At 37.7% G+C, this 24,475-nt stretch overlaps 1 protein-coding gene and 1 non-coding gene across 2 annotated transcripts; one reads left to right on the top strand and one right to left on the bottom strand.

Moving 5' to 3' along the window:
* Positions 1-333: 333 nt before the first annotated feature.
* LOC141662801 (small nucleolar RNA R71) lies at positions 334-440 on the bottom strand. The gene has a single exon (XR_012550897.1). It is a non-coding gene; the product is annotated as a small nucleolar RNA R71 (small nucleolar RNA).
* A 22,621-nt stretch (positions 441-23,061) lies between these two features.
* On the top strand, positions 23,062-23,884 carry LOC141661217 (serine/threonine-protein phosphatase 7 long form homolog). Its single transcript, XM_074468203.1, has 3 exons — positions 23,062-23,092; positions 23,159-23,682; positions 23,771-23,884. Exons 1-3 carry the CDS (start codon positions 23,062-23,064, stop codon positions 23,882-23,884), a joined length of 669 nt encoding a protein of 222 aa, XP_074324304.1.
* The last annotated feature ends 591 nt before the right edge of the window (positions 23,885-24,475 follow it).

A 24,475-nucleotide genomic window follows, 5' to 3' on the forward strand; every position in this document is an offset into this window, starting at 1 on the left:
GATGACATTCAGTCAAGCATCCTTCATCCGGCTATTCAAGCTAACACCTTTGAAATCAAGCCGGGCAATATTCAGATGGTGCAGAATTCTGTTTCTTTTGGAGGAGCGGCAACTGAAGACCCCAACATGCACATAAGGAATTTTGTCGAGATCTGCAGCACTTTTAAGTATAATGGCGTGACTGATGAGGCTATCAAGTTGAGGCTTTTCCCATTCTCACTAAGGGACAAGGCTAAAGACTGGTTACATTCTGAACCAGCTGGGTCCATCACTACGTGGCAAGATCTTGCGCAAAAGTTTCTGGTGAAGTTTTATCTGATGGCAAAGACTGCTGCTATGAGGAGTGCTCTTACTCAGTTTGCGCAGCAACCTACGGAGTCTATGTGCGAGGCTTGGGAACGCTACAAGGAAATGTTGAGAAAATGTCCACATCATGGAATGCCGGATTGGATGGTGATAACTGGTTTCTATAATGGTTTGGGGGCTCAATCTCGGCCCATGCTCGATGCAGCAGCTGGAGGTGCCTTATGGGCTAAAAGCTATACTGAGGCATATAATCTTATAGAGACGATGGCTGCAAATGAGCATCAAAACCCAACTCAGAGGATGACGTCAGGCAAGGTAGCAGGTATTCTGGAAGTTGATGCAGCCACCGCTATTGCAGCCCAGCTCCAAGCACTATCAATGAAGGTTGATTCTTTGGCTACGTATGGAGTTAATCAAATAGCTATGGTTTGTGAGCTTTGTGCAGGTTCTCATGCTACGGATCAGTGTTCTCTTGTAAACGAATCTGTTCAGTATGTGAATAATTATCAGCGACAACAGCAGCCTGTGCCAGCGACCTATCATCCTAACAACAGAAATCATCCAAATTTCAGCTGGGGGAATAATCAGAATGCTATTCAGCCACCATATCAGCAAGGAGTGAGTAAACAGTTTAACCCACCTGGATTCCAGCAACCACAGCAGTATGCTACAAGGCAATCATATCCTCAACAGGGAAGTGCAGCTGCACCTACTAGTGCTGATTTTGAGGAACTTAAGTTGTTGTGCAAGAGTCAGGCGGTTTCTATCAAGACCTTGGAAAATCAAATCAGTCAATTAGCCAATGCAGTGCTCAATCGTCAACCTGGCACTCTTCCCAGTGACACGGAAGTACCAGGCAGGAAGGAAGCTAAAGAGCAAGTCAAGGCTATTACCTTAAGGTCTGGAAAAGTAGCTGATGCTGAAAAGGCAAAAGAATTAGAAGCTGAAATTAGAGGTGAAGAATCTAAGCAAAAGGAGAAAGCGGCGGAACCAAGAAAGACTACTGTTGAACACACTCTACCTGAGACTAATACAGGGGAGAAACAGCTCTATCCTCCACCACCTTTTCCTAAGAGATTGCAGCAACAAAAGCTGGATAGACAGTTCGGGAAGTTTCTGGAGGTGTTCAAGAAACTTCACATCAATATACCTTTCGCTGAAGCTCTTGAACAAATGCCTAGTTATACGAAGTTTATGAAGACTATTCTTTCAAGGAAGGTGAAACTGGATGACCTTGAAACCGTTGCTCTCACGGAAGAATGCAGCGCTGTTCTGCAACAAAAGTTACCACCAAAACTGAAAGATCCAGGAAGCTTCACCATTCCTTGCACAATTGGCAATCTGACGTTTGACAAGTGCCTTTGTGATTTGGGAGCAAGCATTAATCTGATGCCGTTGTCGATCTTTAAAAAACTGGATCTGCCTGATCCAAAACCCACATACATGTCACTACAATTGGCTGACCGTTCCATTACTTACCCAAGGGGCATAGTTGAGGATGTGCTCGTCAAGGAGGATAAGCTCTTCTTTCCTGCAGATTTTGTTATTCTGGATTTTGAGGAAGATAAGAAGATTCCCATAATCTTGGGAAGGCCTTTCTTGGCTACTGGCCGTACCTTGATAGATGTGCAAAAAGGGGAACTTACTATGCGGGTCCAAGATCAGGATGTGACCTTCAACGTATTCAAGGCAATGAAATTCCCTACAGAAGATGAGGAGTGCTTAAAAGTGGATGTGATTGATTCTGTGGTTACTTCGGAACTCGATCACATGCTAATGTCTGATGCATTGGAAAAGGCCTTAGTGGGGGATTTTGACAGTGATGATGAAGATAGCAACGAGCAATTACAATATCTGAACGCTTCTCCCTGGAAGCGAAAGCTGGACATACCATTTGAATCTCTTGGTACTTCTGACCTCAAGAACGCCGAAGGGAAGCTCAAACCATCAATAGAGGAAGCACCTACCTTGGAGCTCAAGCCATTACCTGAACACTTGAGGTATGCTTTTTTAGGTGATTCATCTACGTTACCTGTTATTATTTCATCTGACCTTTCAGGTAGTGAGGAAGACAAGCTCTTAAGGATTTTGAGAGAATTCAAATCGGCTATAGGATGGACCATAGCAGACATCAAGGGGATAAGTCCTTCATATTGTATGCATAAAATTCTGCTAGAGGAAGGTAGTAAGCCAACTGTGGAACAGCAGCGAAGACCGAATCCCATCATGAAGGAGGTGGTGAAGAAAGAAATTCTGAAATGGCTAGATGCAGGCATCATTTATCCTATTTCTGACAGCTCATGGGTGAGCCCCGTACAATGTGTACCTAAGAAGGGAGGTATCACTGTGGTCGCAAATGAAAAGAATGAGCTCATCCCTACTCGAATAGTTACAGGATGGAGAGTATGCATGGATTATAGAAAATTGAACAAAGCCACAAGGAAGGATCACTTCCCCCTTCCATTTATTGATCAGATGCTTGACAGATTGGCGGGTCATGAGTATTTTTGTCTTCTGGATGGTTATTCCGGGTATAATCAGATTTGTATTGCACCAGAGGATCAGGAAAAGACTACCTTCACTTGTCCATTTGGCACGTTTGCTTTTCGCAGAGTTTCATTTGGGTTATGTGGCGCCCCGGCCACCTTTCAGAGATGTATGATGGCTATATTCTCTGACATGATTGGAAATAACGTCGAAGTGTTCATGGATGACTTCTCCGTCTTTGGACACTCATATGATGAATGTTTGAATAATCTGCGCGCCGTACTCAAAAGATGCGTGGAAACTAATTTGGTGCTTAATTGGGAGAAATGTCACTTTATGGTGCGTGAAGGCATTATCCTTGGGCATAAGGTCTCTAGCAAGGGTCTGGAGGTGGACAAGGCCAAGGTGGGAGTCATTGAAAATCTTCCCCCACCTAATTCTGTGAAAGGAATCCGTAGTTTTTTTGGTCATGCGGGTTTTTATCGGCGATTCATCAAGGACTTTTCAAAGATATCTAAGTCGTTGTGCAATTTGCTTGAGAAAGATGTGCCGTTCAAATTCGATGATGAATGTTTGGCAGCATTCGAGACTCTCAAGAAGAGTTTGATCACGGCACCAGTCATTACAGTACCAGATTGGACAGAACCATTTGAGATGATGTGTGATGCGAGTGATTATGCGGTAGGTGCAGTTCTGGGACAGCGCAAGAAAAATCTCTTCCATGTGGTCTACTATGCGAGTAAGACTTTAAATGGTGCCCAATTGAACTACACCACTACTGAGAAGGAGCTTTTGGCTATAGTCTTTGGCTTTGAGAAATTTCGATCTTATCTGCTTGGTACGAAAGTAACAGTATTCACTGATCATGCAGCTATTTGCTATCTGGTTTCTAAGAAGGATTCGAAGCCGAGACTCATTCGTTGGGTGCTTTTACTTCAGGAATTTGAGTTAGAGATCAAAGATAGAAAAGGTACTGAGAATCAAGTAGCTGACCATCTCTATAGGTTGGAGAATCCCGATTCTACTTCACAAGATAGGACGTTAATCAATGAATCTTTTCCGGATGAGCAGTTGTTTGCAATTCAGGAGGAAGAACCATGGTTTGCAGATATTGTAAACTATCTCGTTAGCAATATAATGCCTCCTAATTTGACATCCGCTCAAAAGAAGAAGTTTCTGCATGAGGTGAAGTGGTATATGTGGGATGAACCATATTTGTTTAGACAGGGAGCTGACCAGATCATCAGGAGATGTATCCCGTTCTGTGAGACGGAGGGGATATTACGAGACTGCCATTCCACGGTTTATGGTGGACACTATGGCGGTGAGAAGACGGCAGCTCGTATTCTGCAAGCAGGTTTTTTCTGGCCTAATTTGTTCAAGGATGCTCATCAGTTTGTTTTAAGGTGTGATCGTTGCCAAAGAGTGGGAAATTTGTCAAGGAAGGATGAAATGCCATTAAATGTGATGCTTGAAGTCGAGGTCTTTGATGTATGGGGAATCGATTTCATGGGGCCTTTTATCTCATCTTACAATAATCAGTACATCTTGCTGGCAGTCGATTATGTCTCAAAATGGGTCGAAGTTAAAGCTTTACCGACAAATGATGCAAAGGCAGTGCTAAATTTTCTTCATAAGCAAATTTTCACAAGGTTTGGAACACCTCGGGTAATCATAAGTGATGAAGGATCACATTTTTGCAACCGTAAGTTCACTTCTATGATGCAGCGTTATAATATGAATCATCGAGTAGCTACTGCCTATCATCCGCAAACAAATGGTCAAGCGGAAGTGTCTAACAGAGAGATAAAGCGCATTCTAGAGAAGGTTGTTTGTCCGTCAAGGAAGGATTGGTCTTTAAAGCTCGATGAAGCTGTTTGGGCTTACAGAACAGCATACAAAACTCCACTTGGGATGTCACCGTTTCAGTTGGTGTACGGAAAGGGATGTCATCTACCTGCGGAGCTTGAGCATAAGGCCTACTGGGCATTGAAGAAGTTGAACCTGGATTTAGATGCAGCTGGTAAGAAAAGAATGCTTCAGCTTAATGAACTGGATGAATTTTGACTTCAAGCGTACGAAAATAACAAAATGTATAAGGAAAAGGTGAAGAGGTGGCACGATAGGAAGCTACATCCAAAGTTATTTGTGCCAGGGCAACAAGTTCTCTTATTCAACTCTCGGCTCCGACTTTTTCCTGGGAAGTTGAAATCAAGGTGGTCTGGACCTTTTATTGTCAAAACTGTGTTTCCACATGGAGCGGTGGAAATTTTTGAGAATGATCCGGACCAAGCATTCAAGGTTAACGGTCAGCGGTTGAAGCACTACTATGGGGACATGGCAAACCGAGAAGTGGTTAGCGCCATTTTGTTGACTACTTGAGCAAGGTACGAAACGTCAAGCTAATGACAAAAAAGAAGCGCTGCATGGGAGGCAACCCATGAATTATTGTTACAGGAACCCTTAGAAGTTAATAACCTATCCAAAAACACAAAAAAATCAGAAAACAGGGGCTGAAAAAAAAAAATTCCAGTGACCCCCTGCGCGCCCGCACAGCTATGCTGAGCGGTCGCGCAGGGGTTGAGTACCAGAAATTTTTTTACAGTTCAGAAAAAAAAAAAAAACACAAAAACAGTTTTAGCCCATAAACCCACGATTTGTTCCCACTACCCCATCATTTTATCCCTTAATTCCCAAACCCTAATCTAATCCACACCCTATATATACATACACCTATCCTACATATCTCCCACAAATCTTCCTACACTTAAACCCTCTCACAAACATCAAATATCAGTTCTTACACGCTTTTATTCACGAATCAATGGCACCCAAGAGAGCACGCACTATTGACAGCAGCAGCACAGTTCCTACTGCTGATTCATCGAGGGGTACTGCTGCAAGGCCTCGGTTAACTGACAGAACCGCGGAGGAGGAGTACACTAGGCTGTTGGGGAAGCCGATTCTGAAGGAGAGGGGGTTTTTGCCATCGGGGAGGGATGGTGAATTGCTACCCATGATTGCAGAAAAAGGGTGGATAGCTTTTTGTGAGTCACCCGAAGCGGTACCGATGAGCGTTGTTCGCGAGTTCTACGCGAACGCGAAGGCCGAAAAGAATGGGTTTTCTGTGGTCCGTGGGCTGACGGTTGATTATCATCCTGCGGCGATTCGCCGTGTGATTGGACAGCGAGAGAGGAAGCCCGAGGAGGAGAACTAGAATGAAAAGACTGCTGAGGATTTTGACTTGGATTTGATTTGTGCGACTCTCTGTCGCCCGGGCACAGTTTGGACCTGCAGTACAGGCAATAATGAGTATCGTCACTTTCCGGCGATCGCCATGAACAGGTATGCCCGTGGATGGAATGCATTTATTTGTGCTAATATTTTGCCTTCTTCACATGCACACGAGGTCACAGTTGAGAGAGCACAGTTGTTGTGGGGAATTCTGAATGAGGAGTACTATGTGGACCTTGGTGAGTTTATCTACCAAGGAATTCTGAAGTTTTTGAGGGGAGCGAAGCATATGAACATCCCTTATGCATCCACAGTTACGAAGCTATGCCGAGCAGTGGGAGTGAACTGGCCGGCTCATGAGCAGTTGCAGTTGCCAGCAGCTCCAATTGATTCTGGCACTCTGAATGGGATGCGGGAGTGGACTGGTGGTGAGCCTGAGGAGCATGGGCTGGGTTATCGTCTTCCAGGAGGGCGTCCAGCACGAGGTGCTACTATGGCCAGGCCAGGGCATGATGAGGCTGGTTCTTCGAGAGCTCAGGAGGGTGCTGGGATGGTTGATGCCCAGTATAGGAGGCTTTCACGGCGGATGGATGCCATGTATGAGACGCAGAGCAGGTTTGCTCAGGAGCTCACCCTTGTGTTAGGGACTGCTTTTAGAGGCCTTGGAGCTGATATCCAGTGGCCAGTTTTTGGTGAGGACTCTGCATACCCGCCGCCTGATACTCCACCCACTGAGGGTGATGATGATGATGACTCCGAGTAGGTATACCCTGTGTTCCTTTCTACTACTTTCACTGAGGACAGTGAAGATTTTTAGTTTGGGGGTGGTAGTTAAGGAATATTGTGTTTGTGTCATTTAGTTGCATATTCATGATAGTTTAGTTCATATAGTTGCATAATTTATGCCATATAGTTTTTTTTTATGAATGTCATGTAGCTCATGCATTTACCATGATCCCTTTTGCAATGATTTATCGACTGAATTGTGATATTGATGCGAGTGTAGTGATAGCATTAAAGTGATATTAAGTTGTGTAGGTTGATATGCATGCTAGAAACAATTGTAAGTCCACTAAGTCTTAGAGAATGCGTAAGGGCTAGATTGTTGTTATGATTTGGTTGTTTTCAAGGTCAATCTACTTATTATGCTTAGAATTCGATTATAGGTTCTTAGTGATAAAGCATGAAAAAGAAAAAAAAATTGGAGAAAAAAAATATGGAAGTTGTTGCTAGTTGTGGCTAGGCGTCAAACGGCTAGTAGCCGGCTCGCATATGTTGCGAGTAGTCTAGGGTTGAGCAAGATGGAGCGAAACGCACTTGCTCAGAGAAAAAAAAAAATTTGCATAATTGATCAAGAGTGGGCTCTTTGGTATTCGAGTTATTAAGTTCTTAGGGGACTTTATGCCTAGTGACCTAAGGCTTTTAGAGTTTGGGATCTGCTAACCTAACGCTCGTTACATGGATACCATTGTATAAGTCTTTTGTGGACCTCACTCATTGCACGGTCAAATAAGCATTTGAGTTGTAAATAAAAAGCACGATTCCGTAGTAAGCTCCAGAGTTCTTGTAGTGTTGAATATCACTTTGTGCCTAGAATTTTTTTATTCTTTGTATAATCGTAGGATTGCCTTGAGGATAGTCTAGTCATAGTAATTGGTCTAGTTCCGAAGCATATCTGTTAAGCATTTGCACACACCACGTTTCTGGCTGTATGTCCGTTTGCATGAGTTTATTGATCTTTAGTTGTCTAACTGCATTCGTTGAGATGTGGCAATTTGGTTGATTAATTGTAGTAAGGGGGATCGCTGCATTTTCATATAGATTGCATTCATGCATATTTTTATTTGTTTTGAGTCTGTGACGCTTGAGGGCAAGCATCGATTTAAGTTTGGGGGTGTGATAAGTGGCATTTTATACCACTTAGAACGTCTTAAAATGGCTTAAATTGGTGTCTTGAAATCAAGTATTTTGTGTATTTGATGTGTTTTTCTAGTGTTTATGTATTTCAGGGTATTAGTTGCATTTCGGGGGAGGAATCATCAAGAATAAGCCTTGGCATGTGTTCACCATTGCGAGAGGAAAGGAACGGGCAGATTACGGCGAAGAAACGGAGCAAACTTGGATTTTTTCCAGCAGTAACCTGCGCGCCCGCGCAGCTATGCTGAGCGGCCGCGCAGGGTCGGGAATTTTGCTGAATTATTTTAGACTTCTACTTTTGTTTGGCTTCCAACTTCTATGTAATCTGAGTTTTATGGGACTATTATATAAGTAGATTTGAGACGTTTTCACAGGGGGGATTGAAAAAAAGAAGATTGTGTTTTACGCAAGAAGCGAAGGAGATAAGGAGGAAGACCGATTTAGCACACCGCAATGAAGAGGAAGCATATTTTCTTGTGATTCTTGTTTCGTTGTAACGTTGGATGCTAGTTTTCTTGCTTTGACTTATTTACTCTTGTGACGTACTCTGTTTTAATATAATTAGTTTAGTTATTATTTTCTTGTGTTTGTTTATCATGATTTCATATGAACCCATGATGGCGATAAGTTCTATTATGGGCTAATCGTGATCATGGGGTTGCAACGGAATTATTATGGAATTCTTTAGTTAATTGTTTAATACTTTAGTGTGTGATGATTGTTTGATATCTAGTATTGGCTGTGCGTATTCGTCTTATGTGCGTCGCGAACATATAAGATAGGGTGTTAATCTCTTGTGAAGCGACGGTGGATCTTGAGATTTAGAACTTGCCATGCTAGCATAGGTTCATGTACGTTGTGCATGATTAGTGGGTAACTCTAACAGATTTATTTGCCCTATGTAATCAAAAGAATAACTTGTGCTTAAATCGTTATGTTGTCAATTTCTGTAGACATATGGGAACTCAACATAATTGATGACTATTCAACTTCTATCTTAATTGTGGATGCTTGGTAAAATGGTATTAGTACAATGAAAGTTGGCTTTTATCAGTTTCGTGTTATTCGATTAATATCATCACTGTCACATGCTAAAGGTAATAATAATGGCTATAGAAGGAAGTAATAATGAAGTTGTGATCTCATGAGTGTTTTATTATTGATAAATTGAAGTATTAGTTAAGTGGTTAATTAAGTAGTTAATTATAGTTAATATTTAATCAACAATTTTAAGTGTTATTATCTTAACATTGAGAAGTAATCATACATTGGTGAGTGAGTTTAATTAGACAATAATTTAGTCTGAGTCTCTGAGGGAACGAACTAGAAAGTATTCTATATTACTTGCGAACGCGTATACTTGCGTGAATATTAGCGCGTGTTTTCGCCCTAACAGGTAGTACGGAATGAAGGATTTAAGGGTAACCTTAGAGGTTTTACAAGGAGAAAGGTAGTATTCATAGTTCTCAAGCATAGAAATTTTGATAAAGGAAATATGACGTAATTATAATAATGCCAGGTGGGGCACGTGTTGAACCATAAGAAAGTATAGATCGATCCAATGAGGGTCGAGATTGGTGAAAACAAGAATGACCCAAGATAAGAGACGTCCTAAGTATGATCGAGAGTCAGACGTGGCAATGTTCACATCTAAAGACCGAGGCAATAATTTATGGAAAAACGGTGATTTTTTTTCACCAAAGCTTAAGGAAGAGCATTTTCACAAAAGCAGTGATTGGAAATGAAGTAGAAAATTTAGTTGGAGATCGTTCAAAAGACATTGATTATAAGGAACTATTACTATCAGGAAAGGCCAATGAGATGGCCGACACTCTAACTGTAAAAGAGAAATTATAGGCGTTCGTGCCATAGGAATATAGTAATGATGGTTAAAGCCATGAAGGTGGTATTATGGTGTGAAAGATTGAAATTCCTTCTGATGATTGTGCGATACTCAACCATAATAGCAGTCTGGTAAAGATTTAATTCATGTTATCGCTGTGAGCGGGCTAACTATCTTAGAAGGTACTATCTTGATAATAAGCTAGGACCATGTTTCAAAAAGGACTTAACAAACCTTTGAGTTAAGTCTTCTATTGAAGGCATATGATTAAGAATGGTATTAACCTGCTATCGTTGCTTTGATTGAAACTCTTCTGCAATTTTATCTGCTTCATGTCATGAATGTACGTCAGGATCTGGAGTGTTCTTCATGAATCATGAATGGTGATTATGTTAACTCCTTAAAAGATTTTTATACGGCAGATATGGACTCCGTATGATTAGATATTAAGATTCCGAGGAAAACAAATGACTACTGTAGGTCCGTGGTGGACTATAGTAATGCATCAATGATTCTATGAATATTAGACGATGACAACTGTGAGAGTTGTAATGTAATGAGCGTTGAGATTGAGTACAACTAATCGGGTCGTGGTGATGTATAAGTTATTAATGATAGACAGACTAAGCCGAACATTTACCTATGATATATTTATTCCTTCTTATCGATAAAGAGTAGTATTACCCATACGAAGAAGGTTGTGGTATAAAAATGGATTCTAGTAACGATGAGGTCTAGAATGAAATCCCAGATTCGATTTTCGTTGTCGAGGGAGTTTCAAGGGTGACTGTGTATAAGCTAGAGCAAGAGCATGGGTCCATAGAATGATGGACAGAATAGCAAAAATATTTAGGCATGTGAAATGTGATGCTATAATACTTGATATTGATATATATACGTATATGTTTTGTTAGTTCAGAGGTAGATTCCAAGCCAGATATTTTGTGGCAGTATATTTTTTATATATATGATTCTCTTCAATTCGTTCTTTTCTCTCCTTTTCATTTCATATAAGCTGAGAAGAACAACCCTTCCAGAAGGGGAGGTATTTCCGAATGACTATCTATCTGTGTGATAGAAGCCTAGTAGGATACCATCTATTGTTTAATTGTTTGTCAAGTACTAAAGGTTGGCCACCTTCTGCACTAACTATGCGATGTAACAAATGTTCATGATCATAGTGATCTCTCAATAAATTCTTTTACTTCTATATGAAGGACCAAGCTTTCGAAAATGGAGGCAGCTAGAGATGAAGTGGTACCAGTGCGGTGATATTCCGATTCTAACGCGTTCGTGATACTAAGGTTGACGCGATTATTAAAAGGTTATAGAACGCTAACGAGCAAAAGTGTAATCAGTATAAAATTTGGTACGGAAGATAGTAACGCTTACGAACAAGAAAAGAAGGAGTATTGAGAAGCAAAAGCTATAGTGCTAGAAGCTATGATGAGAGTTTGTGCAATAGACTTGAAAGAATTTGGAATGATCATTTATCGCGGATTGAGTTTTCTTACGACAATAGATCATATGTCATTATCGAGATGTCACCTTATGAGATCCTTGAGGGAAAATAATGTCGATCTCCCTTATGTTAGGATGAAGTTATAGAGCGCAAGATGCTCGGACCAGCAGTAGTCCAAAGGACCAGGGATATAATAGATCTAATCAGAGGACGGCTGGTAGTAGCCCAAAATGGACATAAGAGGTATGCTGATTTGACTTGAAAGGACAAAGAGTATGGAATAAGGGACCTAGTGTTGTTAAAGGTATCCCCTTGGAAAGGATTGTTGAGGTTTGGAAAGAAAGGAAAGCTATGTCCACGATTTCTTGGACCCTTCGATATATTAAGACGTATTGGGAAATTATCAAATGAACTAACCCTACCCCGAGCCTGTAGCAAATTCATAACGTGTTCCACGTATCAATATTAAGGAAGCATAATCCGAATGTCGGACATATATGAGAATACGAGCGCATGGACATGTAACCAGACTTGACCTATATGGAGCAACCAGTAAGGGTTATGGATTCAAAGGAGCAAGTGCTTATGAACAGGGTTATCAGACTAGTCAGAGTTTTTTGGTAAAACCAAAATATGGAAATAAATTGACTTGAGAGTTAGAAAGCGCAATGCTAGAAAAGCATCCCCAACTATTTTTTATCTGATTCCGGGACGGAATCCTTTTAAGGAGGGGAGACTGTAATAACCCCAATTTTTGGAATTTTTGAAACACTGATGAATAGTAACTTTTTGCTGATGATGCTGATTAAGGAAATTTATCAGACCACGATATATAGAAGTACTGTTATGGAAATTCTAAGATCGTATTAGTATTCCATAAAGTAAATGAGTGTATGTAAAGATCGTCAGAATCAAAATTCGAACACTTTGATTTTTCCCGAAAATCCACCAGATACCGAAAGAATTGAGTATAAGGTAACATGATTAAAAGGATTTAAATTAAAGGATTATAAGAGAGGATCGTAAAAGGAATATAAAATATTGACAAAGGTATAACGGAACCCAAGTAATAAGATCTCGGATATGATCCCTCAAACGACGAACGAAAATGAAAGATAAGCGAACCGTATAACAGATCAGAGGTCATTAGCCAAGTAATTAAGGGATAAATTAAAAAGGTAGTGGATGATGATGTCATCACATGACACAAGCTTGCTTGCATAAACATTACAAAGGAGTTTTGTTTGTTGGGTGATTTTGGGCCATACAAAATTAACCATGGTAAAACGGTTAAACCAAATTTCAAGACAAAAAGAAGAATCAACCAAGCAAATAACATAAATCAAAAAGAGAAGAGTTGACCTTGCAAGAAGAAGCTCTCGGCCAAAACAAACTCAGCAACTTCAAACTTCCATATCTCCTTCAATACTCACTCAAATGTTGTGTTCTATAGCTCGTTGGAAATGTATTGAGATAGCCTACAACTCGTGTTCACAAGTCTCGTCCAAATAAGAATGGTAAGACCCTAATTTTTACAGTTCTTTCAATCGGACTTTTAGAAACTTCAAAGTCTAACTTTGTGTTCTTGATTTCTTTGGAAAGATCAAGCTTGTATGAGGCTCCCTAAGGCTTCCTATCAACTTTACACCTCCCAAGGAAGGTATAAACTTCAAACCTAGCCTTTACTTTGATTATTAGTGAGTTTGATGGTTGGTTTTCTAAATGAGAAGCATGATCTTTGATTATTAGTAGTTTGATTTAAATTTGGAGTGATTTGGTGAATGAATCTTGTTATAGTTAATAGAACTTGATTGTGGTTGGTTGAGATGAAGAATCTGGAGAATAAGGACTGGAATAGTATTATTTAGTTGAGGTTTTGATGTGTTAATAATTGTGGGTTGTTTGGTGAGGTTTTGGTGTAGTGAGAAACTTGGAAAACTCGTAAACATAGCCGTCGTAATGCCCATTTTCCTTAGACTGTTGTACATGAATCTCAGACCAGATAACTCACTGAAAAATCTGTAAATTTGACATATTTAGCTAGATCGTGTCATAAGCTTCGTTTTGGTATGTGGTTCGCGTGAATCCGATGTACAGTTTAGGAGAAACAACCGTTTTAAGTTACGGGGTTTCGCGAACGAACCTTTACCCCCTCACTTTACTTTGAGACCTTGTTTAAGGCCCTTAAAAGACTAATTGGATTACAAAACAATTATGTAAGGTGGGTTAGGTAGTTGATAGAGTATTCATGAAAGAGTCACCTTAAAATTTGTAACCGTTAATTTTATGAAAATGGTGGAGCCGAGGTTACTCGAGCGACTTATCTGAATCGTTAAGCGCAAAAGCGCATGTTAGGGTCCAATCGGTTAAAGTCTAGTTTCTTAAGCGACCGTGGTTTAATTCCGACTTATGTTGTTGTTCATAGGTTATCGGACCCACTCTAAGCTTAAGTCTACCCCGGAACGCTCAGGCAAGTTTTCTACCCGTTATACTATTGTTGTGATGTAATATATTGATGCATTATCTTGAGATAAGTGTATGGTTATTATTAGCAAAGTCTTGTGATATATTGGAGCATGTGATATGACATTTATATGCATGTTTGTTTCATAATCTTGATATTCTATTATCAATTCAATTGCTTATAAACTGTATAATACCTATGCTAGAGATAAGCAGTAGTTGCGTATACCTTTAGTATAGGGGACCCAAAGGTGAACATTTTTCTAAACCGGGAGTCGATATTCCCGAGTATTATATATATATATATATATGTATATATTTATATGTATATATATAGTTTTCTATGACTATTAATCGGATAAGGTATATCCGATAGTTTTGAATAATAATCAAACTTTTTTTAGATTATTCAAATAAAGATCGTACTTTCGTATAAGTATATCTTTGTTATTATTATTCGTTTCAAGTATGAGTTTTTAAAACTTCTACTTCATTTATTTTTATAAAGATTATCCTTTATGGGAATATTATTCAAATAATAATATTCAGATATTTTCCAACATATTAGGACTTATTTATTTTATTAAATCAGCATTACTCCAAACATTCTTAAAAATGTTTTCGAGTCTTTAAAATGATTTTAAAAGTTAGAGCGTATCCCAAAACTCATTTTCAAATTTAAGATCTTCCTTTCGAAGGGGATTTGAATACTCACTCAAAAATCTGAGGGATCCGGCTATTTGGTGTATTTTATATTTGCAACGAGGTTACTGTTTTGAGAAAACAATTTGATTACTTCCCCAACGTTCGGGATGTAAGTCCATCTAATTGAGTCGGCATAAGCGACAGGACGGGGTACGGTCTATGAAGGTGTAAGAGGCTGGGTGACAGTCCATCCACGCGTGAGTGGTCGGGTAACGGTCTAGCGCGAGGTCCTAATGCGGCCAGGGTGATGACCGGCGAGGAATTCATCCATCTACAGTAGAAAAGGTTACTTAATTGGTATCTTTGCCTGATCAGCAAGATATCGGGTTTATTCCAAAGCTTTCTTCTTTCCAAATTCATTGGATATTAAAACTCTGTTTATAATTTTCATAACAAAGGTTTTCAAGGAGTGTATGAGAGAGATATATATATAGGTGAAAATATATATCGGGACTTAATGAAGTATCTCGTAACTTCATTTCTTTCAAATGATATTTCAAAGATTGAATCTATTCAAGTCTTATCTTGTAGTCTCATCTGTGTGATGACCTTTTGAAACTGATTATAACTTGAACGGTGGTAGTTCAAGTAGTATTTGGAAAAGATATAAGTATATTGGAGTATCTTGTAACTTCATCTTTTCAACTTATATCTAGTTAATGATTATCTTATGCATGACAAAGATTTTCAGAAAAACGTTGAGACAAGGTTAGATATATGAGATCACCTTGCAATGATATTTTTATACAGTTATAAACTGGAACCCTATGTATATTATGCATGGAAGAAGATTTCCAAGATTTAGAAAAGTATATATACATATATACTGATTATTTTGCGACTTGGTCGCGTTAAGATATCAAACTTGGTTCATTTCTTCTTGATCAATACTTTCATGAGTACTATGAGAATGCTCATATATTGTAAATTATTATACATATTATTTCGGTGGGCTTGTTGCTCACCCTTGCTTTCTTCTTTCATCACACAACAACAGATAGACAAGATGAACAGGACCAAGCTCCCAATTCGTGAGCGGATAGGAAACGTTCTGCAGTTTCCTGTAGGCATTGATATCGTTGTGGCTGAGGTAGGAACTACCAATAGGCTAGACTTTCAACTTTTGATGTACCAGACTTATGTATATTTATGAATTGTAATAATGGCAAAGAAACCCTTTTGAGGTGTAATGGCTTATAATTGTGGAATAAAATGACTTGTGTTATTTTTGGATATTCATCTCTGAGACTATAACTTGTGGTGTGTGTATATATTGTGGGGTCACAGTACGCAGTAGTTGGTTGATTATTAAGATTAAGTATTATTAAGGGAAATGGAACTCGTGACAACCCAGATCCCCGACCCCGGATTTGGGGGTGTTACAGATGGAGAAATTTTTGTATCTGTGCTTGAAAGTCCACGTTCCTCGCAACAAATGGATAATTGATAGTGGATGCTCTCTTCACATGACTGATGATAAGTCCAAGTTCTCTCAATCGAAGCTAAAGAGGGAGGTCTAATTACACTTGGGGATTCTAATACCTTCCGTATCATCGGTAAAGGTACCATTGATAATGACAGATTTTCTATTAATAATGTTCGGTTAGTTGGTTTAAAATATAATCTTATTATTGTAAGTCAACTTACTAATGCTGGTCATAAGGTTAATTTCGATAAGGATGTTTGTTATTTTGGTACTAAAACTAACGAGTTTGCCTTAGTTTCCAAAAGGAAGGGAAATATCTTTGTCTTAGATTTTGATGAACAACATGAAAAAATATGTCTTGCTTCTATTAAGAATAACAAAATATATGGCGTAGACGTCTTGGTCATGTACATATGGACTTACTTCGCATAATATCATCTCATGATCTTGTTCGACCAAAGCTGAAGTACAAGAAGGTGGAACCTTGCACAGAATGTAAACTTGGTAAACAGGTGAAAAATTCCTTTATAGCTAAGAATAGTGTGTCAACTACTGATCCCTTGCAGTTACTTTATCTAAATCTCTTTGGTCATGAGCGCTATATAAGTCTTGGTAATAAGAATTATACTTTTGTTATAGTTAATGACTATTCTCGTTTTACCTGGGATACTATTCCTACGTACTAAAGATGAAGTGTTTGTTGAGTTTAAAGATCTAATTTCTAATCTTGAGACCAAGTATTCTTTTAAGCTCAAAACAATTCGTAGTGATCATGGAGGAGAATTTGAGAAAGACTTCATTACATATTGCAAATCCAGAGGAATCACTCATGAATTTTCAGCTCCACGTACTCCTCAACAAAAATAGAGTAGTTGAATGCAAGAATATGACACTACAGAAAATTGCTAGAACTCTACTTCATGAGAGTAAGCTTCCTCGTAAATTTTGAGCTGAAGCAGTAAACACTTCCTGTTATGTTTTAAATAAAGTGCTTATTCTTCCTATTTTGTTTAAAAATCCTAATGAATTGCTTAAGAAAAAGACTCCTAACATCAGTTATTTTCGAGTTTTTGGTTCCAAATGCTTTATTTTAGATACTCGGAATAACCGAGGTAAGTTCGATCCAAAGATCGATATAAATAATTTTCTTGGGGTATACAACTACAAGCAAGGCTTATCGTGTTTATAATTCCCTAAAGAACAAATTGGAAGAATCTATCAATACTTCCTTCAATGAATCTACTCGAAATATCTCTCAAATTGATGAAGATGTTATTGATCTACCGTCTCTTTCTCAAACGAGACAGTCTCTTTCTCAAAAGAGTTAGTCTCCTTCAGGCAAATCAGGCAGTCAAGATTCTCCTAGTTTGTCTCTATTTTTTGGCGATTAACCAGGTTCTCCTTATGATTCGGATAATTCTTCTGGTTCCCCAAGGACTCCTGACAAACATTCAAGCGATTTCACTAATTCTCCATCAGATAAATCTTCACAAGCGGAAATGAGACAGTCTCATTCAAATGAGACAACTTTTATTCATTTCCAGGCCGACAATTCTAATAAAGAAGAAATGAGTAATATTCATCTTCCAAAATCTTCCAAAACAGTGAAGAATCATCCTCCAGATAATCTTCTTACATATTTAGATCAAGGAATCTCAACTCGAAGCAGAATTTAAAATTTATGTGCTTTCTGTGCTTTTGTTGCTGAGTTTGAACCAAAGAATGCTTAAGAAGCTGTTGCAGATGAACACTGGTCAGTTTCTATGCAGAAGAAATTAAATCAGTTCGAGCGTTGTGATGTCTAGGAACTTGTCCCATCTTCAAAGGATGCCAAGGTCATTGGTACTCGTTGGGTTTAATAATTATAAGAAGGATGAAGATGGCAATATTATTCGGAATAAAATTTGTTTGGTCGCTCAAGGCTACAATCAACAAGAAGGAAATGATTATGACGAGACTTATACTCAGTAGCTCGTTTAGAAGCTATTCGGATTCTCATGGCATTTACGGCTCACAAGAAGTTCAAGCTTTATCAAATGGACGTCAAAAGCGCAATTCTAAATGGCTATCTCAAGGAAGAAGTCTACGTCAAGCAGTCTCCAGGTTTTGTTCATGAAAAATATCATAACTATGTTTACATGCTTAAAAAATCTGTTTATGGATTAAGACAATCCCCTCGATGTTGGTATGCGCGTCTCAGTCAGTTTCTAGTAAACAACAGTTTCATTCGCGGTACACTTGATACAACTCTTTTATTTTTCTGATAAACATGATCACTTTCTTTTAGTTCAAGTTTATGTAGATAATATTGTGTTTGAATCTACTAACGAATCTTTGTGTAAGTGGTTTTCTGATTGCATGCATAAAGAGTTTGACATGGGTTTAATGGGTGTACTTCAGTATTTCCTAGGGTTGCAAATTAATCAATCTGCTCATCAATGATCTTCTTAAAAAATTTGCTCTTGAACATGTTATTCCTAAGGCTACACTTATGAGTACTTTTGTTAAGCTCACCAAAGATGAACAAGGTACACATGTAGGTGTCACTAAATTTCAAGGTTTGATCGGATCACTTTTATATTTAACTGCCTCTCGTCTAGAAATTATGTATAATGTATTTTTATGTGCTCTCTTTCAATCTCGGCCTAAAGAAACTCATTTGAATGTCGTTAAATATATTTTTAAATATTTAAAAAGTACGAGTAACTTGGGATTGTTTTATTCAAAATCCTCTTCCTTTGATTTAATTGGCTTTTCAGATGCAGACTATGCATGGTCACAAGTTGATAGAAAAAATACAAGGGGTGTTTGCGAATTTTTAGGAGATTGTTTAGTTGCTTGGCATTGTAAAAAGCAAACATGTGTAGCTCTTTTTATCGTTGAAGGTGAATATATTGCAGTTGGTAGTTGTTGTGCTCAGATATTGTGGATGCAACAAACTTTGCAGGATTTTGGTATTTCTTACTCTAATATTCCTATTTATTGTGATAATACCTCTGCAATTAATATCTCTAAAATTCTTGTCATGCATTATTATACTAAGCATATTGATGTTCGTCACCATTTTCTTCGAGATAATGTTTCTAAGGGTAATAGTGAGCTTATTTATATATCTACTGAGAAACAGTGTGCAGACATATTTAATAAACCGTTGGCAGATAATCATTTTTCTTTACTGCGTGTTATGTGTTCTTTGTGATTCTCTTTTGTGTTTTTATTCTCTGTTTTAATTCTGCACTTTGATGTTCACATGTTTTCATATTTTATTTATTTTTGGTTGTTTGTTTAAGATTGTTTCCATTTGTTTTATTTTATTTTTTTTATTTCCTTCTTTTGTGTGTTAACTCCGAGTTGCATGCATCAATACTTAGTGCATATGTTGATGTGACTTATCACTTCCTTTTTTTTTCGTTTCTTGCGCATGTCATTTGGTTTTTATATTCATCTTCTCTTTTTTCTGATAACTCATTACTTCTATTTGACTTCTATTCAACTTCCACCTCTTCTTATTCTATTATTTATATACATATCTTCATTTCCTTTTCATTTTCTTCATAATCTCTTAACCCCAAATCTCAATCTATACCCAATCTCTCTTTACACCCAAATCTCTCTCTTCTTCTCTCACCATGCTTCGCCAAAACACCCACAACACTCGTTCTCGATCGGCTGCTCCAAGACCCTCGACTGTTCTTAATTCTTTACTTGCTAAATTGAATGAAAGTTCTGAAGCCTTATCTTCTTTGAACCAACAGTTTGCCCCAGGCGAGTCTTTATGTTCTCTTACCTCTCAAGTTAGCATGATGCGAGCATCTTATGAGTTGTTTAATAAGCATGTTTGTTAGTTCCTGGATGCTATTAACTCCAAGCTTAACATTCTATATGCTCATGGCAAGATGTTGGCCAAATCAGTTGATTTTGAATTTGGTACTTTACAAGAAGGCATGTATTCTACTGCTAACACGTGGGAGAAAGAGTTTGTTAAGTTGTTCTTTCGGCTTGGTTCTGAGACCAAGTTTTTATCTCAGCAACTATTCGCCATGCAAGATAAGTCGAAGATGTACTTGCATAGGAAGAAAGATTGGATTGGTGACTGTACTTTGGAAGAGATCACTACACCCCTTCCACTCACTATGATCCCTCCACCATCGGTCTTTGGAATGACCCAAGAGGAATACAAGACCAAGATCTTCGAGTGGCTGCAGGAGCGAGATGGAACGACTCCCGACAAAGACGTTTTTGATAAGCTGTTTTCTGAGTATGAAAAAGAGATAGTCTATCCACAGTATACCCCGATCAAGAACAAGAATACGAACAAGGGAAAAGCTCTAGTTGACGTTTCTGATTCAGACTAAAGACCCTTTTATGTTAATGAAGGGAGAGGAAGAGTTTAAGACTTTCTCTTTTGAATAATAATGAGACTATTTATTTAAGACTAGGTTAATTTGGTTTTTTAATGATGGTTTCTATGACTTGGACTATTTAAGACTTGATTAACCCTGGTTTAATGGGTTTATGGTTTTATTTTAATCTGCATTTGTGTATACTTTGGTTTCTAATCTCTGTAACAAGCCTTAAAGTATTTTTTGATAGAGGGAGCATTTGTTCTCTTTGTTATCATCATAAAAGGGGGAGCATGTTGATATACAGGTTTATAATGATAAAGCTTTCTAGATAATCATCCGAGAATAACGCAACAAGAATTCCAAGATTGCAGATTATGAGATATAGTATTTGTAGGTGATAGAGTTAGTTGTAACTTCTTATGTCTGGATAAATATTCTTTCAAAACAAACTCTTTCCAGATAAATATTTTTTGAACTAATCAATACTTATCCTTAATTAGTTTTATCTATCGAAATAAACTAACGGTTTAATCTCAAAGATTTATTCAAATGATTTTCAAACACTCTGTTTAACGAACCCTATCTTATCTCTAGTTTGAAAATTTAAACCGTTAGTACTTGGTCCTATATATACAACTCCATTTTTCAGATTTCGGACTAATGCTTTTCGCGTCATATCCTATAAACATTTTGAAAACCTTTCTTGTTATATATCTTGAATATCTAGTCGGCAATAAGATAGTTTGAGTTGTAATTATTTATCTTTCTACATTGTGTGTATTCATATCAATTTGTGCCCGATTGTAGCAATATTTTGATTTCAAAGGATTAGCCAAGGTAGCCAGTGGGTTAGGTATCTATTTGTAATTAAATAAAAGATTGTAAGTTCTTTTATTGAAGTTGATATAATACATTCTCTATGCTAGTTGGTATGGGGACTTGGATGTAGGCCATAAACTAAGAGTAGGGGCCGAATCAAGTGAAAATATCTTGGTGTTCTGCATTGCATAATTGTTTTAATTACTGTATTTTATAGTTTCAGTAATTTATATTCTGCAGTTCAATTGAGTCTGTCTCATAGTTTGTGTCATTGGTGAAAGGGTCTATCTCATTTACAAAAAAGTCCCTCTCATTCGTCTTAACAGTTTCATTATCGAATATATAGATTGTGTCTTTAAATTTCAATATACAGTATAATTTACCTCCTTAATTTTTTTTTAATTTTTATACAGTGTACACTTCCAACGTATTGACATCATACAATATAATGGATCGATTCTTTGCATTACACTTCCAACGTATTGATCGATGATTTGCATTCACATGTATGTTTTTGAAGGGGATGAATCGATGCTTTGTTTTAAGCTGTAACAAATTATTTCTTGTTACATGGTTCTATTTGTTTCCTCTTTCTAAACTAATTTTTCAAACTCTCGTGCAAAATAGATATAATGTCACTTCGGGATCGGGGAGTGCTATCCTACCCTCGATTCCTGAATTTGAGACCGAACCCTCCCCCCCAACATGGATTGTTTTCCGAAAAAAGGCCCCAAATGTCACTATTTGGGGTCAAATTTTTTCTAACATTTGGCCCCAAATGTCACTCTATAACAGAGCCTCGTGTGCCGTTTTAAAAAACATAAAAAACGTAATCTCGTTTAACATTTTTTATTTAAACCCGACCCAATACTCTTCTCCCTCAAACTCTACTTTACTCAATCTTCTGTGCACGATTAATATAATATAATAATTACTATACTACGATTACTATAATATATATATATATAATATAATACTATCATACGATTACAGTAATCTTCATCGGAGCTGCTATCCTTCCACGATGTCCACGAGGATCCCACCAGAGCGCCTTCTACTTGCACCAGAACTGCTGTCCTCTGTTCATCCGATTCTCCCATCTCAATTCATCTTAGTTTCTATAATTTTCATGGATTTTAATGTATATTTTCCCTCCTATATCTTTTATTAAATATTTTTTCATGTTGTAGCTGATGTGATTATGTGTTTTGTAGTTGTTGTTGTGGTTATGTGTTTAAATTTAGGTTAGTTTTATGTATATTATATATATTTCCCACCATGTGTTTGTCAAAATGCTTAGTATTTTAGTATTGTTAGTCAAAGTTTAGCATACATAACAACTTTCATCAGCACACATTTGCGAATATACATAAGTAATTCATCTATTATTTATCTGATTTAGGAGGAAGAAGAAACCAAAAATATATATGCTTTACAGTTTATTAAATCCACATCTATTACTCTTGCTCGACTCCATTAATTTCCTTTTGCTGTGTACTGATAAAAGGTCAACTTATTTGCCACTGAAGTCACATTAATGTTTACTTGTGTAATTATGTACATGTTTATTTTTACAGTAATTTACAAACAATACAAGTTGGGATATGACTATTCAGGGAAACAAATAAATTTAGCCAGATAATTAACAGTCCCTAAAATCATCAGTCCCTGTTATATAATTAGCAGTCCCTGTTATATAATTAGTGTAAGAGTCTCTGAGGTATAAAATTAGCCGGATAAAGGATTCGTACTCTATGAATTAGAAAAACTTGGAATCCACTTGTGCCAAAACTGTTTCCAGACTTTTAACTTTCTTTGTGCTGTTGCTTGTTACTTGATCTTGGATATATAAAAAATAACAGATATAAAGATATACAGCAATCGCTTGTGATTATATTAGAACCATTTTCCTGACCTTAGACTTTGAGCTATATTTTACTTTATTATATTACGTGTCATTGCAAAACTTCTAATTCTGGTTTCTTTTTTCTCCTTTTTAGTTGCACTAAAAGGCACCACATTTTTATATATAATCTCACTCCATTTTTTATATATGGTCATCATGCTTACGTTGTTTTTGAAATGTATTTACTATGTTTGTGTTTTATTTGTTTGTTAATGTATAATCCGGGACAAATGTCTGTTTGCAGTCTGTTTGCAGTCTATTAATCCAGGACTTATTGATGGTACCCTTCTCCATCTACAGCCGAAGCATAGGTCTGCAGAGATTTGGAGAGTAGGTGGTGGTGATGCTATGAGATTTAGACACTTGAATCCTAACAAGGAAACTATTAACTTGGACTGTCGTATGATACCATTTTTACAGTCTTCAGGGTTTTATGGTGTCGCTAGGCTTTCTACATTACAGCTTGATTGGAGTTTATTATCTACTTTGGTGGAAAGATGGAGGCCGGAGACCCATACATTTCATCTACCTATGGGAGAGGTTACTATTACTCTTCAGGATGTTGGTGTCCTTCTTGGTCTTCCTATTGATGGGCGTGCTCTTATTGCTAATGATATCCCCGGGCCTGGTGATGTTTTGCTTGAGTTAGTTGCTTCTATATTTGGTTGTGCGCCTGAGTCGAGTCGCCTTAATGGAGCCAGGATTCCGTTGTCTTTTTTCACATCTCTTACTCCACATTATCTTTCAGAGGATGCATCATTAGATGAGGTTAGGAACCGGACCAGGTGATACTTCTGGAGGTTGTATTCATCCGATGTATCTACTTTTTCTTCGAGACTTGGACACATGTGGACAGTATGTGTGGGGAGCTGCTATCCTTGCATTTTTGTATAGGGAGCTATGCAAGGGATGCAAGAAAGGAAAAGAGGAGGTCACTGGCTGTCTTTTGTTGCTTCAATTATGGGCATGAGAGAGGTTGCCTACTCTTGCTCCGATTCCTACAACTATGCGTTTACATTATTCTCCTGTTTGGGATGGTCAGCTTGCGCCACCATACGGAGACAGGTATAACTACTTTTGTATTTTATTTGTTCTTTTATTGTTGACAAATACATTAGTTGTATTTTAGGGTTCACCAATCCCTAGGAACCGAACTTTATAATTTGTAACTTTATTTAAGGTATGTTTATTTAAGGTATGTTTACAACCTTAAACCCTAGGAACCGATCTTTAGAATTTGAAATGATAAAGCTACTGTAATTGTTTTAAAGATTTAGGGTTCACTAATCCCTTATTTGGGTTTTAGAAATATTTATATTTAATTAACATGAAGATAGTTGCAAGTTAAATTTACTGATTTAGGGTTTAAGATTTAGTGTTTAGGGCCTTTAGGCCCTGAACAATAGATCTTAAACCCTAATTTAATCTAGGGTTTAGGGCCGTAAGGCCCTAAACCCTAGGAATCGACATTTATAATTTGAAATGATAAAGCCAATGTAGTTGTTTTGAAGATTTAGGGTTCACCAATCCCTTAATTGGGTTTACATGAACAAAAAACTTT

Source organism: Apium graveolens, chromosome 5 (genome assembly GCF_009905375.1).
Source record: "Apium graveolens cultivar Ventura chromosome 5, ASM990537v1, whole genome shotgun sequence".
Lineage (NCBI taxonomy): Eukaryota > Viridiplantae > Streptophyta > Magnoliopsida > Apiales > Apiaceae > Apium > Apium graveolens.